Here is an 18,759-nt window from a genome sequence, read left to right on the forward strand (position 1 = left end):
ACCTATTTCCCCTTGTTTTTTCCTACCCCCCCCCCCCCGACGTTCTTGTTAAAACCTGGATTTGTGCTGGAAATGGCCCACCTTTATTATCATACACATTGTAAGGAGAGTGGTCACTTTAGATAAGCTATTACCTGCAGGAGAGTGGGGTGCGAGGAGGTATTTTTTCATGCTTTGTGTGTATATAAAAAAGATCTTGTACACTTTCCACAGTATGCATCCAATGAAGTGAGCTGTAGCTCACGAAAGCTTATGCTCAGATAAATTGGTTAGTCTCTAAGGTGCCACAAGTACTCCTTTTCTTTTTTCTTAAAAACTCTGATATACCTTCCTTAATACATGGTATCATATTACACTTCAGAATGCATCCATAACAAGCTAAACAGAAAAGGAACATTTTAAGAGGAGATTTAAAGCAGGAAACTAGATCAGGATGGATGGGAGGACCTCTGAAGAAATGAAACAGGCCCAAATGAAGAAGCAATTCCAAGTGGAAAGAGAAGAACTAAAGGAAAATCTGCCAGGTTGTGTGAAAAACATACACACTTCTCCTTTCAGTCCCAACAGACAGAGGTAATGAAGTCTCTGACTAGAGAAGTCTAGACCACATCTTTCAAATCCAGGATGTCACATCTTTATGTTACAAAGCTAAAAAACATAAGTGGCATAAATATACTGGGACAAGATTCTACTCTCAGTTTCACAGAGTAAATCCAGATAAAGTAACTATTAAAAATCAGTGGAGTTACTCAAGATCTGCTTGTTGTAACAGCTGAATTTAACTCATTAGAACATTCTGCAGTTGCATTATGCATACTTAGCCCTATTGACTACAGCAAGAGCTTAGAACTATGCATTCAGACTCAGGATAGAATTTGGCTCAGTTTTGTAAAAGTTTTTAGAAATGTAAATACCTGAGTGAGAGCTCTCAATAGTGGTCTCTGACCTGACAGGAGATATTCTGGGTCCTTTCATCGGATGGGGAACATAATACATCTCGGAACTTCCAGAAGGCTTATATGGCAACAACAGAGGCTGATCTGCAGGAATGGAGAGCAGTGCAATTAACAGAAATCAGCAAAGCCTAAAACTGTAATAAGCCGAGGTCACAGATAAGGACCCAAAAAGATCCTGGAAGATGTGCTGCATAGATTGTGTTCAGTTTGCAGTTTACTATTTCCCTAGAGCAGCAATTCTCAACTAGGGGCCCGGGGCTCCCCTGGGGGACCACGAGCAGCTTTCAGGGGGTCCACCAAGGGCCGGTGTTAGACGCTCTGGAGCCCAGGGCAGAAAGCCAAAGCCATGCCTCACAGTGCTGAAGCCTGGGGCCCCAAACCCCATCACCCAGGGCTGAGGCCAAAACCTAAGCAACTTAGCTTCGTGGGGCCCCCCTGTGGTTTGGGACCCCAGTTAATTGCTCTGCTTGCTACCCCCTAACACTGCCCCTGGCTTTTATATGCAGAAAAACAGTTGTTGTGGCACAGGTGGGCTGTGGAGTTTTTATAGCATGTAGGGGGGGGCCTCAGAAAGAAAAAGGTTGAGAACCCCTGCCCTAGAGAATACGCTCTTTAAAAAGAATGATCAGAAAGGAGTCTACCTGCTAGTTAGAAAGCTGACCCGCTTATAGCTAGAAAGGATGACTTAATCATTTATAACATTCCTTAAAGATTAATAAAATGTGTGACTAGTGAGACCTGTAATAAATTTAAAAAGCTCATTCACATACCAACATTGCTCACTGTGAGTAATAACTAATGAAATCACCTGCCTGTGTTTAGGTCAACAAATATAACATGCAACTATGGTGCAACTCCACTGGAAGATTCTGTTTGCTGCAGGTGGCAAGGGCTGGAGCACTTAGTGCTTCTTAATAGTGAAGATAAACAATTGTTCAAGTAGCTGAAAGGATATCTTTGTATTCCCATTTAAACAGAGCTGGAGGTCTTCACATATTGAAGGCATCTGATCTCTTCTCACCCCATATGCACACAACTGACTGATGTTGCTTTACACAACACCTCAAAGAGGAGAGAGACCCAGAGTTTGGAACAGAGGAAATATTATAGAAACTGAATGAGTCTACATACACTTGCATTGTGCAGCAGCAATCACTGGTGTAAAGAGGTACAATTTGCATGGCCTGCACCAATGTGAGTTAATCTGCCACGTGAGTTCAGATTTTATTGGGGTATATATCATCACTACCACATTCTCTCTCTCAGTAGCTGTGTAAATAAATTATTTTGCCCACAGAGTAATATACGATTAGTTACCTGCCAACTCAAAGGTCTCTGAGCACCCTCATGATTTCTAATATGCATCATTTTAAATAACAATTTTAAAAATAAGTTCATTTAAAAAAAACAAAACCCTTGGTTTCTCCCACTAAGTGCACAAGAATCAAAACATTTGACTTGACAGGTTGTGTGGAAGAGGAAAGATTGTAGATTCATGGAAGACACTTTGATTTTCTCACCAGCTGGCCTGTGGGAAGGCGAAATGTAGTTCAGAGATGAAGTAGCTAGGTTAGCGATTTCACATGCCCTTTGGTGAGAGGACCCAAAGGAACTGGTTTCACCATCTTCAGTGCTCATATATATCTCTGCTGAAAATGTTGTCTTTTCAGGACTTTCTGTTGTTATCTGAGTTATGGCATCAGATGTTGCCTTTCCAGTTTGTGCAGAAACTGTGATCTTGAAATTATCCTGCAGATTATGTCCACATGAATCCAAAACTCTGGTATGAGCCTGACTTGAGAATGGTACCCTCTGGCTACTTTCCAGAGGCATATATCTTAAATCTTGTGAAGATATTGGTTTTGGGAAGTGTGAAGAACTTTGATCCTTTGGGATAGATTCAGTAGTTAATAATTTAGAGGCAGATTCTAACAAAATTTTGGGGGGAGAGCTTGAAAGCATTTGTTGAGCAACAGTCTTAAGTCTGTCATTAGATCTTGTTTCAGCTTCAGCATCCAATATACTGACCAGTTCTGAATTAAGTTTTGGGGAGAGAGTTATGTGGACACAAGACAGTGCTTTCCTGGTTGGAGATGAAGGAGATTCAGGCATGGCGGTTAAAGTTTTATCTGGGGAAGGACAATGTATCACATTGGCATGTCCGGTCTCAACATTTGTCTGGCTGACAGAGAACATATCAGAAGAAAGTTTATCCTTTTCCAACAAATTACCATGGTCTTTAAGCAAAAGGGTTTGTAGGCTATGAACTGGACCTTCTGAGCTATCTGCAAAGGGAACCTGGTTGTACAGATTCATCTTTCCCTGCTGATGAGGACTCATGGAAAGAGGTTGATAAAACATATTTACTTCTTGATCAAATTTCATATCACGATCAACCCCAGAAAATTTGGAACTATGTCTGCCCAACCCAAGAGTATCGTGAGTGGAAGATTCAGCTTCCTCAACACTATCTGCAACTAGGGTCAGTCCTTGGTCAGTGTATGTGGTTATAGAACCTTGACCTGATAAAATTTCTTTTTCTCGAGAAGTTCCAAGTTTGCCAACAGCAATGGGCACATGTTGAAACCTGTCTTTATCTGCACTAAACTTAAAATCATTATCATGTGAGTGAGTGGCTGTTGGGCTTGACGAAGGACATGATTTAGAACTTTCCACTTGTTGCTTGCCAGGTCTCTGGTCTTTAGCACTAACAGATACAATTTCAAAAGGCATTATACCATGAAGAGTATCTTCACTGAGACTGGCACTAGGGACAGTGGAAGCTAATGGAGACTGGGATCGTTTACAGGATGCAAAAGTGATGGAAGTAATCTGCTTCGCAACTTCTACAGAAGGCTTTTCTGGAGACTGCCTCTTCTGAGATGAAAGGATCACATCCTCTTCTTTTGGTACACAGGAGCCATCCACCAATCCCAATGAAAATTTATCCACATCTTTACACAAGGGTGTGTGGAGCTCAACGCTAGCATCAAAGGGATTAGGTCTGAGCGTCTGCAGCTGATGGTAGATATGTTTTTGGATGGTATTCAAAGCTTTAAACTGTGCATCATCTAGTGGTGAATAATCAGCAGGGTCACTTCTATATATTGGTGTGACCGGTCTTGTGTTTGACTCTGGAGACTCATTAAGTTTGAAATCTTGTGTCTGGCTGGCAATTTGCAACTGTTTGCCAGCTGGAGATTTGAAGTGTCCTGTGTTCTGCCTCAGACTATGGCTGTGACTCATTATAGCCTCTGAATTGTTTCCCCATGGATCCTGTAAATGCAAAAAAACCACAAAGATTCTTGAAAAAAAAAAATAAATTGTGCAATAAGAATTTAACAATTCAAGTAAGGACTAAAGTTGGCAATAACCCTATTTTTGCCATCACACAGAAAATACAAACATTTTGGAACACAACTGCTAATATGACTGTAAACATAACAAGACTGGCCTTCAGGTATGCCAGAAAAGCAGCCAGTTTCAATGCCACAATATACAACACGATCACTGTAATTTACCTTTCTAACAGTATTCTTCAGGGTTTGGTTTTATTGTAATAAAATAGACAATATATAGATTTTCTTGAGATAGGGAGGAGGCAAGCTGTAAGTACTTCTTATTGAACAAAACTTGCTCACTTCATTCACTGGGATCTTGCTCTCCCACTTCGCTACCCCACCAGCTGTTTGTTTCATCCATCCTGTCCCATCTTGTTATAAGCCTATATTATAAAGTGTTTGGAACAGAGACTGTCTTCTTACTTCTCATTTGTACTGTGTCTAGCACAGCAGGACTCAGATCCCCAACTGGGGCCTCTAGACATTAAGAAATGACAAATATTGATATGGTTAGGCCATTAGCTACTTAGGAGAGGACCTGACTGATTACTATGGGACACTACAGCTGTCAGACATCTTGCATTCCATAGCTGTCACTGTAAGAAATAAAACGGGGCACATAAAAATTCTCCCTTGTTCCACTCCAACAGAGTTTAAGAAGCCAAGTGCACGTATGCTTCACACACAAATCAAAGAAAGCTTCAATTACTGATAAAAGCAAAGCAAAAAGCTATTCTTGAAACTGATACATGAGAAAAGTCTTCAATTAAAGTTTGGTGATTTTAATTCTCACATTTAATAGTTCCTTTTTTTTGACTAAGAAACAAATCTTTCCAACAGCAGTCTAAGCATTAGATCTGCAACAGTGCTCTTTCTGCAAGCCAATGTCAAACTGACAAGAAAATTAAAACAGAATTCAAAAAATATCCAGAGTTTAAGAAGCCACTATTAGTTAGCAATAACTTTTCACTCTCCAGACATATGTCATCTTTTTTCCTATTAAAATATACATGTATTCCATAAGAACATTCTTTTGTTTTACAAAAACTGGTAAGACTGCTTGCAACTGTACTGGAAGTAAGAGTGGAGGGGTAGGGGAGAAATCTTTAGATTTCTAAAACCAGACCAGTTACTTACCAGTAAAGCCACCAGGTAAAAAACTCAGTCAGCATTTTTAATGTTTTCAATCACGTATAAAAGTTGATGTTAATTGTGATAATGATCCTACACTTATAGAACACCTTTAATCCCAAAGCACTTTACAAATGTAAAATTAACATTGAAACTATACACAGGAATTACTTAATCGACTACTGAAATACAGGCACCTCTGGTATGAAATGTGCAACTGCACAATAATTTAGGACACAGAGATAAAAACAGACTTGCCTTGGCAACAACAAAACCTAAATAACAAAAAAACTAAATAAAACATGGTATAGCCCATCAATTAATCAGAAAATAAGTGCTGCCCTACTTTCTGATGATTCTTTCTCCTGGTCACATGATGTTCTGTTTGTCAGATCTCTTGTCTTTCATCTATTAGTGTGCTATCTTGCTAACATGGGCAACTGAAGTAAATGGCAAAATTTCCATTAATTTAAATGGCAGGAGTTTGCCCTTCAATTGTTAACTCCTTTGTGTATAGACTATATCTTCCTCTATATTCTGCTCTTTAATTTCTAAACAACAAACTGAAGCTTGGTGTCTCTGCACAGTCATTTGCGGACAGTTGCATACCAACAAGTACACAATATGCTGACACAGACCTGAAAGATACTTTAGCCAGCTCTGGTTACTGTGCCAAATTTGTTTACTGTAATGTAGTACTAAATAATGCACATAAAAGTATGCCGATATAAGGTTTGAACACACCAGACTCTCTGCTCTCTTTCAAGCTTTCATGATAAATAATGGACATTTTAAGGTGTTATATTTACCCCTATATAGTAGTGAACGTATGTGCAGACTTACCAAGGATAACCACCACGCAAAACAAGGCTTTTTGTTTTTAGATATGTCTCTTGCAGGTTTGTTGATTTGTTTTGTTTAACAGAAGAGAATAAAACCTAGGTTCCCAAGAATATCTTTATTAGGGAAGGAGCACCAAACAAACAGCTTCTCTCTGCAGCAGCTTACCTGATAGATCTAACAGGTGGCATCTTTAAAAGAAAAACTAGAAATAAAATACACCTCTACAGAGCAGATCACACTGTAAACAAGTCGACAGGTAAGTAAACAAACACCAGACTCCCAGATGCATGCAGAAAATTCTCAACTAGCAGTCTAAAATTCCCTAAGTCAAAGGGGTATGCTAACTAAAGAGAGGCCACACGGTTTAACCCCACTGCAGACAGCACTGAGATGCATCAACCACACTCCACACAACATGCTAGAAAACCGCTCTCTCTCACATCACTTCATCCCATCACCTTTAGTTACAAATTAGCATCAGAAGCAGTGCCATGATCACCACATACTGGAAATAGACAAGAAACATTTTTGATCAGCAAATTTAACATCAATCTCTTTAGAGCCCACATTTGCTCCATAAAACCTCAATCCCTGTCCAATTTCTTTAGAAATAGAGAATTTCATTGACAGGGACAAAAGTGTATTATTTTTAAGATACCAGTATTTGCATTCCTTTAATTTAGATTCATTCAAAATTGACGGACTTTCCACTGATGCTGTGAAGAGCGAACGTGAAATAAATTATATTGACCTGGACAAAGTTTAGATAGTCCTGTTTTTGCCTAGAAAAATCTATGTAGTTTGTTAATTTATCTTCTGATCTGTACAACTGGGGAAAATGTAATCTTACATTTCATTAGTAGAAGGCGATGTGGACGTCTGAACACGTACTGTTCCAACAGCTAGAGTAAAGGAATGAGCAAATAAAGCCAGCCACAGTAGAACTGGAAATGGTCTTGTGTAAACCATGAGTTAAATATATAATCCTGGACAATCTGTTTGACGTCCAAAATGTCATTGGAAATTAAATACTTTGATCATTTGATCAAGAAAACCTTCAAGACAAGCATTAGGTTCATTCTTCCAAACCACACCTTTTGAGGCATTATCTATGCTAGAAAAGTACAAGCAATTAACTAACATTGATTTAAAAGTCAGTCAAGTTAAACTGATAAAAAGCCCTAACAGATGCATTTAAATCCATTTACCCTTTACCTATATCAATTTAGCTTCAGTCAGTAATTTACCAAGACTAAACCAACTTAAGCAAGGAATAAATCGATTTAAGTGTGTCATATTAAAAGGGTTTACACCAGTTTAACCAGAGAAATTTAAAAAATCTGTTTAGTTAAACTGGTGCACTTTTCTAGAAGAGAGGAGGTCTTAGACTCCCGACTTCCCCCTTGCAACAGGAATGCCAAGGTTCTGCTACAGCTCCAGGCACCAAAAACCCATATGAACCATTTTAAATTTCCTCTTACTGTCCTTAATAAAAATACAATTATAAGGCGGCATGTCTGGACAGGTTTTTCCTACATGGCAAATCATCAGAAAAATTAATCAAGTTAACCACAGTACGTTTTTGTTGTTATTTTTAACTGACTAATCAAAGACAAAATCTAAGAACATGTTAGAGTGCATGCATGCTTTCCCAATGAATAAATAAAAGACAGTGTGAACTAATTCAGCCCAAAATTTATCTTGCTCTCTTCATTTACAAAATGTATAATCTAATATAAATACAAATGTTTTTTTTAAATCTTTTCATAGAAGTATTTTAAATTAACAAAGGTTTTTTATCTCCAATTTACATAACATCTTGCAGTACTGTGAAGCCAAATATATGCTAGAGCATGAGAACCAGAAATAAACTGACTAGCAGTATAGTTTCATTGCCCAAATTAAGCAAAATGCAAAAATGGTGAAAAATAGGCATTCAGATACCATGGTGATTAACACAGTACTACAACAAACAATCCCAAATATAAATCAGATTTTTAAAATTTTCCATTTTAGTAATTTGAAGTGCTGTTAGTAACAAACTTTTTTTAAATTTTATTTTACTGATATTCCTTTAAAAATACATTTAATCACCAGGACTGCCCAAATTAAACTAGTAAAGGCAAGAAAATAGTTAAAAGCAGAAATGCATAAACTCTTCCCCACTGTGCCTAAGTATACAAAAATCTGAGCCGTGAGTAAACTTACATACCATACCAAACCTAACCTCAGAGAAAAGCAAAATTTGAATTTACTCCACAATCCAGAATTTCACCTTATCTCTAAATGCCCTGGAATTTGATTGTTTTAGATGCCCAAGGGGAGCTTTTGCCCAAGTAAGGACAGCAGGATTGGTTCCTAAACAAAATGCATATTCCTATAGGATACACAAACATACACTATAAAAATCCATATAAAATGTCATGTAAAGGAAACAGCCACTTTTCAAAGCTAAATCTCAATGACTGTGTATTTTGAAAAACAGAGAAGATATAGGCTTAGATTTAGCAAAGGGCTTAAGTACATTCTTAAGTCCCACAGAAGACAATGATACTTAAGTACATGCTTAAGTGCTTTACAGAATCAGGACCTTAAATCACATTTTCATAAGTGTCTTTCAAACCTTTCTAATGGTGACAAATTTTGAAAACTGTTTCAGAAACTCTTCTAATATAAATCTAAAACTGCTATATTGATTTTTTTAAATTATAAAATAATCTCTCACACTATAAACCAGATTGTGGGTGCACAAGGGTGGTGTGACCCAGGGATGCCTTGGTGCCAACTGGCAGAGGACACAGAGGATGCACAGGATTTCAGAGAGATCCCCTGGGTCAGATATATGTGTAATAGTTCACCAAAGGGTGGCATGTGAGGTATCTAGGGAGAGCCAAAAGTCCACTGGTCATCATAATCACTGTGAAATGTACGCATGGATAATATTTAAGGAATTATGTATGTATACTGAAAAGTACGATCTTAAAGTTCAGGAGTTAAGGCAGGTCCCTACGACAGGACATACCTCCTCTCTGAAAGGAACATGTCCCTTGTAACAGGCATCTCTCTCTGTCTGGCCACAAGAGTATTATGTATTGCATGCCTCACAAGGGATGCTTATTTGCATACTGAGCCAGATAACAGTCAAAAGATTTCAAAATCTACAAGAGAAAAATCTATGGGGGTGATGGGAACCAGAAGGAGTGTCCTGTTTATAACTAAGATCAAAGGATTAGCCTGATATATCAGGATGCAAAGAAACACTTAGGACCCTTCACTGCGGAGGCAAGCTGACAACGTGTTGAAAGAAGGGTCACCACAGTCAGCCTGGCTGTAATGCACTGGTGAGCAATATTTTATTAGACATGAGAATATCTAGTTAATTAAGGCTAGGTTCTACAATGCATGTTATGATTTTATTTTATTCATAATCATTTGTTTCCATGACTTCTACTTACTAATCCTTCAATCTCTGTGCTTTGTAAAATAAACTACATACTTGGTTTCTCTATAAACATATAAGTGTGGTGTTTTAAGGGGAGCGGTGATCTGTGGTGGAAGTGTTGAGCTGAGGTGTACCGTATCAGAGGGTTAGCCGTGTTAGTCTGTATCCACAAAAACAATGAGGAGTCCAGTGGCACCTTAAAGACTAACATTTATTTGGGCATAAGCTTTCGTGGGTAAAAAACCCACTTCTTCAGATGCATGGTGGGTTTTTTACCCACAAAAGCTTATCTGTTAGCCTTTAAGGTGCCACTGGGCTCCTCGTTGCTTTTGTGGATACAGACTAACACGGCTAACCCTCAGATACAGGTTTCTTGGAGGTGTACCGTTTCTTTGGAAGTAGCAGATCTGAATACTGTGAGTATCCAGTGGAACAGATGCTGGAATCTCCAGGGAGACGTTCGGAGATTGGGACGTGCCTATTGCTAACCTGTAGAGAGACAGCAGGGCTTGCGCACATCTAGAGGGGAGTGCTTGTGTTGCCTGTGGCTGATGGGGCTGAGGTGCTTGCTGACCCCCAGCAGGCACAGACATGGCCTCATCACGCTAAGGGCAGGTGGTAGTGAGGTGCCTCAATTCTGGGTGCCTCTGGGAAGCATCACAATGGCTGAGTCACAGGATCTACAACCCATTTGCTGTTTAGCCAAAGGTCACACTCCAGGCACTTATATATCAGATTATATAAATACTGAGAAGGTTGGAAACAGGTAAAGAAAAAGATTATAGATTGTTATTTTCCATTTGTTTTATTTGGGTAAGGAAAATAGAACAAAGGGAAGGACAGGATGAGTAAGCCAGAGACATATGCTAAACATACCAATTTGCAGACGGAAAAACTCTGTGCAGACCATGGCTTGGAAACTACAGGGAAAACAGGACAGGGGATGAGAACTTTACTCATGGAATATGATAAGCATCAGGTAGAACTGTTTAATCCATTGAAAGTGCCTGATCCTGAGCAGGGTGCAGGCTCAGGAAATTAGCCTCGCACAGTTCCCAGTTGGGCGGCAGCCTCAAAGTTAGAGCTGCCCAGAACAGAGCTCCAAAAACTGGAAATGGCAAAGAGCAGGAAGCAAAGGAGAGAGAGCCCAGGAAAGGGAGATACTAGCAGAGAAGCAGTAGCAGGAGGCAGAGAAAGCAGCACCAGAGGAGTCCCATCAGAGACTACTGCAACTGGAAGACCGTAAGCACAGTGCCCGAGTAAAGCAACAGTGGGTAGTAGATAAACTACGGCAGGTGGCAGCTGCACAAAAAAGGGAGATGGAAAGGCAGCACAAGTTTAAAAAGCTGGAAATACAAGGACTGAACCCTCAGCCCACAGGTATTCCTCCTGAGGGATCACACAACTGGGAAAGACTGTGCCCGAACAACAGGGAGACAGATAGCATTGAATACTATTGAACCGCCTTCAAAAGGATACACAGGACACACAAAATCCCTGATGACCTCACAGAATGACCATCTTACTTCCCAGACTGACTGGTAAAGCCTTAAAAGTGGTTAATGATATAATGATGTAAATGAAACTATGCCGTACAATTTGTTTAAAGGCCTTGTGTTTAAAAAGATTTCAAATTACTCCAGAGGCATATCGCCTAAAGTTTACAAACATCAAAAATTTGATAAATTAAGTCACAGGGAATGTGTTTCATAAATGGGTGATTATTTGAGAAAATGTATAAAGGGAAAGAAACTAATCACAAATTGGTAGATCTGTTTGCTCACGAACAGTTATTTGAAATCTGCTCTGATGAGATGACGGCAACGGTATTGGAAAAATCCCCAACAACTGTGGAAGAGGCAGCCAGAGCAGCTGACTTTTGCATACAAGACCATTCACAGAGGACAAGTCCCAAAGGGAAGGGAAAAAGCCTGGCATAAAAGGGGGTCCCTGGTTTGTTCAAGAGGAAAAGGAGGGAGATGAGGGCACTAAACACACATCACCCCACCATGGGTCTCATCCTGGTAGCCCTAATTATTGGACCCCAGCCCAAGGTGCTGGCCCAAGAAAGTGCTTCTTATGTAGGTCCCTTGAACACAAGCAGAAACAATGCCCCAAGGCCTGGGAATCCAAAGACAATGCCCAGTCCATGCAGGTTAATCCAGTTACCCTCGAGAGTCAGAGACTTCAGTGGTCTCAGAGGAAATTCTAGTAATTTTATCTGATCTGACCTCCTAGTGGTAGACAACGAGTTCATTAAAGAGGCCAAAGCAAATGGTAAAGCATGCTAGAAGGAGACACTGGTGGCCAGATCTCTCTAGTCAGGAGGGATGTGATTAAGGAGGCTGATATGCCCCCAGGGGAGGAGGTAAAACTCCTTGCCTTAGGGCAATTTAGAACCACGGTGCCTTTAGCTTGCATTGAATTAGAGTGGGAAGGCTTACAAGGTACTTTGACTATGGGGGTTCTTAAAATTTTAGCAGCTGATTTATTGATGGGAAATGACATACTATCACTGCCCAAAGCTGTTAATATTGTGACCCGTAGCAAGAGGAATATGTCCCTAAATTTCCAAAGGTAAGCCTGGGGAAGAATAGGCAGCTGAGAGGGGAGAGGAGTCTTCAACACCTTTATTAGCAGAAAATAGCGATGTCTCTCAAGGGGAAGGGAGGAAGGAGTCACTCCCCCCCTTGCCTAAAACAGCTCTCTGTGCAAGAAAAAAACAAATGGAGTTTGCTGCAGAACAAAGTGCAGGCACCTCCATGGACAGCATAAGGGAGGCCATCCTAAGCAATGCCTCAGAAAAAGACAACAGGGTGAGGTTCTTTATAGAAGAGGGGAGGATTTATAGGGAGGCAAAAAACAGAAGTTTGTAGGGCTCCCCAGGACAATTGATCAGACCTTCAAAGCATCGTGTGAAATCAAGGCTGTTAGCTCATGACTCCCAGTCCACAGGTCACTTGGGAATGGAGAGGACATATGAAAGACAAAAGAAAAATTTCTATTGGCCCAATATTCAAAATGAGATGAGGGAATACTACAAGACTTATGTCACAAGTGGAAAAAGCCTGTAGGTCTCTGCAAGGCTCCTTTGCATCCTTTACCTGTGATCAAAGCAGCATTTCACAGAGTTGTCATGGATAACATAGGGCCCAGACCCAGGCCAACCCATAATGGAAAAAGATTGATATTAGTTGTCCTAAATATAGAGGGAAGAGTAGCATAAAATCTCTCCATGGCAGCTGTACTAAACTGCCTTAACTGTAAGGGTTAAACAGTTCAAATAACCTAGTTGGTACCTGACCAGCAGGACCAATGAGGAAAGAAGATACTTTCAAACCTGGAGGGGAAGGATTTGTTTGTTGTTCTCTTTTGGTACAGAGGGAGAAGCCAAGCAGGTACAACAGCTCCTGAAAATATACCTGGAATAATCCATCTAAATCCACAGAAATTGTAAGCAGGGCACGGAAATGCATTAGATCATCTTTTGTTTTAGTTTGTGAATTTTCCTATGCTACAGTAGTTTTATTCCTGTTTTTGTAACTGTGAAGCTAAGCCCAGAGGGAAATCCTCTGTGTTTTAAATCTTTTTATTACCCTGCAAAGTTACCTTCCATCCTGATTTTGCAGGTGTGACTCTTTTACTTTTTTCTTTATTATAAAGTTATTCTTTTAAGAACCTGATTGATTTCAGTGTCCTGAAGACAAAGGGTCTGGTCTGTGCTCACATTGCTAAGGCAACTGGCTGATATATTATTCTCAAGCCTCCCCAGGAAAGGGAGTGAAGGTGCTTGGGGGGATAGGGATTCCAAGTGACCCTTCCCTGAATTTTTGTGTAAGTCACTTGGTGGTGGCAACAATACCTCCCAAGGAATTTGTGCCTTGGGGAAGTTTTAACCTAATCTGGTAGAATATAAATTTAGGGAGTCTTTCATGCAGGTCCCCACATCTGTACCCCAGAGTTTGGGGGAGGGGGAGAACCCTGACATTAGTGGTTGTTGATTTTGCCACCTGGTATCCAGAAGCAGTTTCTCTGTCTAACTTGGAAGCTGAAACAGTGAGAATAATTAATCACTGGAACAATTTACACCAAGGGTCATGGTGGATTCTCCATCACTGACAATTTTTAAATCAGGATTGGATGTTTTTCTAAAAGGTATGCTCTAGGAATTATTTTGGTGAAGGTCTATTGCCTGCATTATACAGGTTAGACTAGATGCTCATAATGGTCCTTTCTGGCTTTAGAATCTATGAACAGCTGCTGAAGCACTGTTCTTCATATTCAGCAGGGTGGGTTTCCCAAAACAGAACTTATCAGATCAGGCATTAAATTTCATGTCCCAGCTAGTTGGTGAATTATGGAGGGGTAAAACAGCTGACATCTGCCCCATATCGCCCAGAATAGAGTTGTTTAGCTGAGAGGTTCAACAGGACCTTAAAATCTATGCTGAGAATGTATGTAAACAAAAGGGCAAGTGACTGGGCTACAATGCTACCCTGTTTGCTTACGAGGAGGTGCCCCAAGAATCCACAGTGTTCGCCCCATTTGACCTCCAGTGGGGGAGAAATGTCAGAGGTGCCCTGGGTCGAATTAGAGACTCCTAGGAAGATAGCACGGAAACAGAAGGGAAACTGGTGGCTCAGTATATGCAGTGGTTATGGGAAGATTTAAAATCCATGAAGGGGATAGTGCAGCAAAACCTCACAAAAAGACAGGCAGGTCAGAAAGAATGCTATGATCGCAATACCTGTGTTCAGTCATTTCATGTGGGGGATTTGTTACTGGTGTTACTCCTTGTAATAAAGGACAAATTGCAGACGTGAGGTGGTATAAAGGGTTAAAGATGTTACTTACAACATACAAAGGCCCCAAAGCAGCGTTGCACCTCAAACTGCGCATATAAACCAGTTAAATGTGTATCACAAATATGAAGCCATTATAAACGTGATATGCAATGTAGAGGAGGACTTGAAGACAGCTCCACTTATTGATTTGGTGACTGAATGCCATAGTGACACCGCACTAGAGAGCACTGATCTATATAAAGGGTTAACTTGGACTGAAAAATCAAGAGATTAAGGCTGTGCAGCAAAGTCACCAGCAGGTAGTTTCCAGCAGGCCAGGCCTGAGTCACAAAATGGTCCATAAATTTAACACTGTAGGAACAGAGCCTGAACTCAGTGGAGCATAGCGGATGACTGGTAAAAGGCAGGAGCAGGTATGTAAGGAGATAACAAGCACACTGGAAACAGGAATAATTGCAGAGTCAAACAATCCCTGGGCATCTCCAGTTGTTATGGTTCCCAAAAATAATGGGTCTAAGATTTTTGTTGGTTACAGAAAGCTTCATGTTGTCATTGTTCCTAATGCACATTCTATGCCCAGAACCAATGACATGCTAGGCCAGGGGTGGGCAAACTACAGCCTGCGGGCCGAATCTGGCCTGTCAGCCATTTTAATCTGGTCCTCGAGCTCCTGCTAGGGAGCGGGGTCTGGGGCTTGCCCCACTCCAATGCTCCAGACAGGGAGCGGGGTTGGAGACCGCTCCACACAGCTACTGGAAGCAGAGGCATGTCCCTGCTCCTGCGCTCCAGCCAGGGAGCAGGGTCGGGGACCGCTCCACAGGGCTCCCGGAAGCAGCGGCATGGCCCCTCTCCGGCTCCTATGCGAAGGGGCAGCCAGGGGGCTCCACTCTGCACACTGCCCCCACCCAAGCGCCACCCCCGCAGCTCCCATTGGCCGGGAACCGCAGCCAATGGGAGCTGCGGGGGCGGTGCCCGCGGATGGGGCAGTGTGCAGAGCCACCTGTCCGCTCCCCCACATAGGAGCTGGACAAGTGACATGCCGATGCTTCTGGGAGCCACTTGAGGTAAGCACTACCCAGAGCCTGCACCCCTGAGTCTCTCCCCATGCCCCAACCCCTTGCCCCAGCCCAATCCCCCTCTTGCCCTCTGAACCCCTCAATCCCAGCCCGGAGCACCCTCCTGGACCCCAAAACCCTCATAACCAGCCCCACCCCAGAGCCCACACCCCAACCCCATGCCTCAGCCCTGATCCCCCTCCCTCCCACCAAACCCCTCAGTCTCAGCCTGGAGCACCCTCCTCCCTCCCAAACTCCTCCTCCCTAGCCCCACCCCAGAGCCCACATCCCCAACCAGAGTCCTCATCCCCTCTTGCATCCTAACCCCAATTTTGTGAGCATTCATGGCTGGCCATACAATTTCTATTCCCAGATGTGGCTCTCAGGCCAAAAAGTTTGCCCACCCCTGTGCTACACAAGGCAAAGTTCCTGAACACCATGGATTTAACAAAAGAGTACTGGAATATTCCCTTACACAGTGAAGGGCAGAAAATAAAAATGCCTCCATGATCAATTCTGAACTCAAAAAGTCCCAAGTGTTGCCCTTTGGGTTAATTAATGCAAGAGCCAAATTTCAGAGGCTCATTAACCAGATGTTAGCTGGGTCCAGGATTTTGCTTTAGCCTACATAGATGACATTGCCATCTTCTGGACAGATCATAAAAACCACTTGGGATTGTCCTGAAGAAGATCAAAGATGCAGATCTTGCAGTCAAAATGTAACATAAGAGCAGCCAAAGTCCCTTACCTTGGTCACTGAGAAGGATGGGGCCAAATTTGCCAGAATCTGTTGAAAGTGGAATCCACTGTTGTGACATTTCCCAGGGTACCCAGGATTGTAAGGCACCTTGCTACCACCTGCCCTCAGAGTGAGGAAGTCTTGTTTGTGCCTACTGGAGATCAGCTCCCTGACTCCACCAACCATGGGAAACACATATACTCCACTCCCAATATATACAGGCTCCAATATCCCTCTGCAGGTTAGCGATAGGCACACTCCAATCCCCGAACATCTCCCTGGAGTATCCAGACCCTGCTCCACTGGACACTCACAGTATTCACAGATTCACTGCTTCCAGAGAAGCAGTACACTCCAGCTTACCAGCTTCATATCAGATCACCACTCCATTTTACACACAGCACTTAGATATGTTTATAGTGAAAACAAGGAAAACTTTATTCAACAAAGAGAAGAGATTCAAATGATAGCATATAAAAATATTGAAAACAAATCATAGAATGTATTACAAACATAGGATATCAGGGTTGGAAGGGACCTCAGGAGGTCATCTAGTCCAACCCCCTGCTCAAAGCAGGACCAATCCCCAAATAAACCATCCCAGCCAGGGCTTTGTCAAGCCTGACCTTAAAACCTCTAAGGATGGAGATTCCACCACCTCCCTAGGTAACGCATTCCAGTGCTTCACCACCCTCCTAGTGAAAAAGTTTTTCCTAATATCCAATGATTACATATAAAATAAAATCATAACATGCATTCTATAACCTAGACTTATTTAACTAGATACTTTTATGTTGTATCAAGCAAACTTAACTCTAAAGTCCTTCCAACATTTTTCAGCCCAGCCTGGCTATGATCCTTTTTTCACATGAGAGAACATGCTTCCAGCTTTTCACATAGGTAAAGAATACTGTGTATCTCTTCAAAACCTCAGATATATCAAAACAGCCTCTGATCTTCATTCATAAGCTGGACAGACTCCTGCAGTGTGTTCCTTCCTGTAGATTTCACCATTGCTTGCCGATTTTGCAGTCTTGGTTAGCTAATGACTCCGTATGCAAACAGACATACCTTGTGCAACACACAATGACCACACAGAGAGACAAGCCTCTACCTGAACAGATGCCTGAACAGAACCTGTCTGAGGCACGTCACCACCTGGCATTACATGTTCTTTTCCAACAGGAGGTAACAGATGCTTCTATCTCTGTTTAGACACGAGAGTATTGTGTACTGTATGCCTCAAAAAAGGATGCCTATTTGCATACTGAACCAGATATCAGTCAAAAGATTGTGAAATCTACAAGAGAAAAATCTACAGGGAATAAAATAAATTAATATATATATATATCAGTTGGTGAGGGGGAGAATGGGTGTCCTGTTTATGACTGAAATCAAAGGATTAGGCTGGTATGTCAGGGAATGCAAAGAAACACAGGATCCCTCACTTGTGGAGGTGACAGCATATTGCATCTCATGGAAGAAGGGTCACAGCCAGCCTAGCTGTAAAGCACTGGTGAGCAATACTTTAGACATGAAAGTAGCTTGTTAATTAAGTCTAGGTTCTAGAATGCATGTTATGATTTTATTTCATATGTAGCCATTTGTTTCCAATACTACTTCTTGATAATACTTGAATCTCTGATCTGTTACATAAGCTTCTACTTCATTTCTCTGTAAACATATATAACTGGTGTGCGTTAAGCAGAGCAGTGATCTGAGGTGTACCTGGTGTTTCTTTGGAAGCAGCAGATGCGTGAATACTGAGAGTGTCCAGTGCAACAGGGGCTGGACATTCAAGGGAGATGCTTGCAAGGCTCGGTGGTTTGTTAAGTGTGCTAACCTGTAGAGAAGCAGTGGGACCTTTGGAGACTTAGGGTGAAGTGCTTGTGTTGCCCATGGAGTTGGGGAGCTGACCCCAGAAGGCATGGGCAAGGCTTCCTCACTCTAAAGGCAGGTGGTAACAAGATGCCTCAAAACCCTGCGTACCCCCAGGAAGCGTCACAGGAGCCAGCAACAATTGCAGTGCCTGCCTTTTCCTAAGCACAGAGACTGTTTCCTATTACCATCACAGCAAAGTGTTTGGGAGGATGCAAAGCCATGGTCTCCCTTCCTGAGTCTCTCCCCGCCTTGGTCAGAGTTGGATGCACATAATACTCTTAAAGGATGGTACAAGAATATACATTCTCCCTGCATGCTGGGGAGCTCCAGGTTGCTTTATGACTCTCTGAGCTCTCCCTAAGACAGGGAAGCTCTGTACCATCCTCAACTCAGGCCCTTACTTTTAAAGCACAATCTGGCTTAGCAACAGGAGTTTTAGACAGTGAATATTTATTGCCGAATTGTAAACATCCACTTACAGAGCTTTGCAATGGGAATATTCATATAATGAAAGTAAATCTAGAAGAAGAAATTCAGAACAGGCACATTCTTCTATCTCTAGATAT

At 41.7% G+C, this 18,759-nt stretch overlaps 1 protein-coding gene across 6 annotated transcripts in view; it reads right to left on the reverse strand.

Moving 5' to 3' along the window:
* ALMS1 (ALMS1 centrosome and basal body associated protein) overlaps positions 1 to 18,759 on the reverse strand; it is a 129,178-nt gene that overhangs the window by 43,399 nt on the left and 67,020 nt on the right. For all 6 annotated transcript variants that reach the window (XM_084626542.1, XM_084626540.1, XM_084626539.1 and 3 more), the window contains 2 exons: positions 2,477 to 4,232; positions 915 to 1,040 (listed from right to left, as the gene is read on the reverse strand). In XM_084626542.1, the coding sequence (XP_084482668.1) occupies positions 915 to 1,040; positions 2,477 to 4,232 (1,882 nt within the window). The remainder of the gene's footprint in view (positions 1 to 914; positions 1,041 to 2,476; positions 4,233 to 18,759) is intronic.

This window comes from Lepidochelys olivacea (genome assembly GCF_965140295.1).
Source record: "Lepidochelys olivacea isolate rLepOli2 genome assembly, chromosome: 4".
Taxonomy (NCBI): Eukaryota; Metazoa; Chordata; order Testudines; family Cheloniidae; genus Lepidochelys; species Lepidochelys olivacea.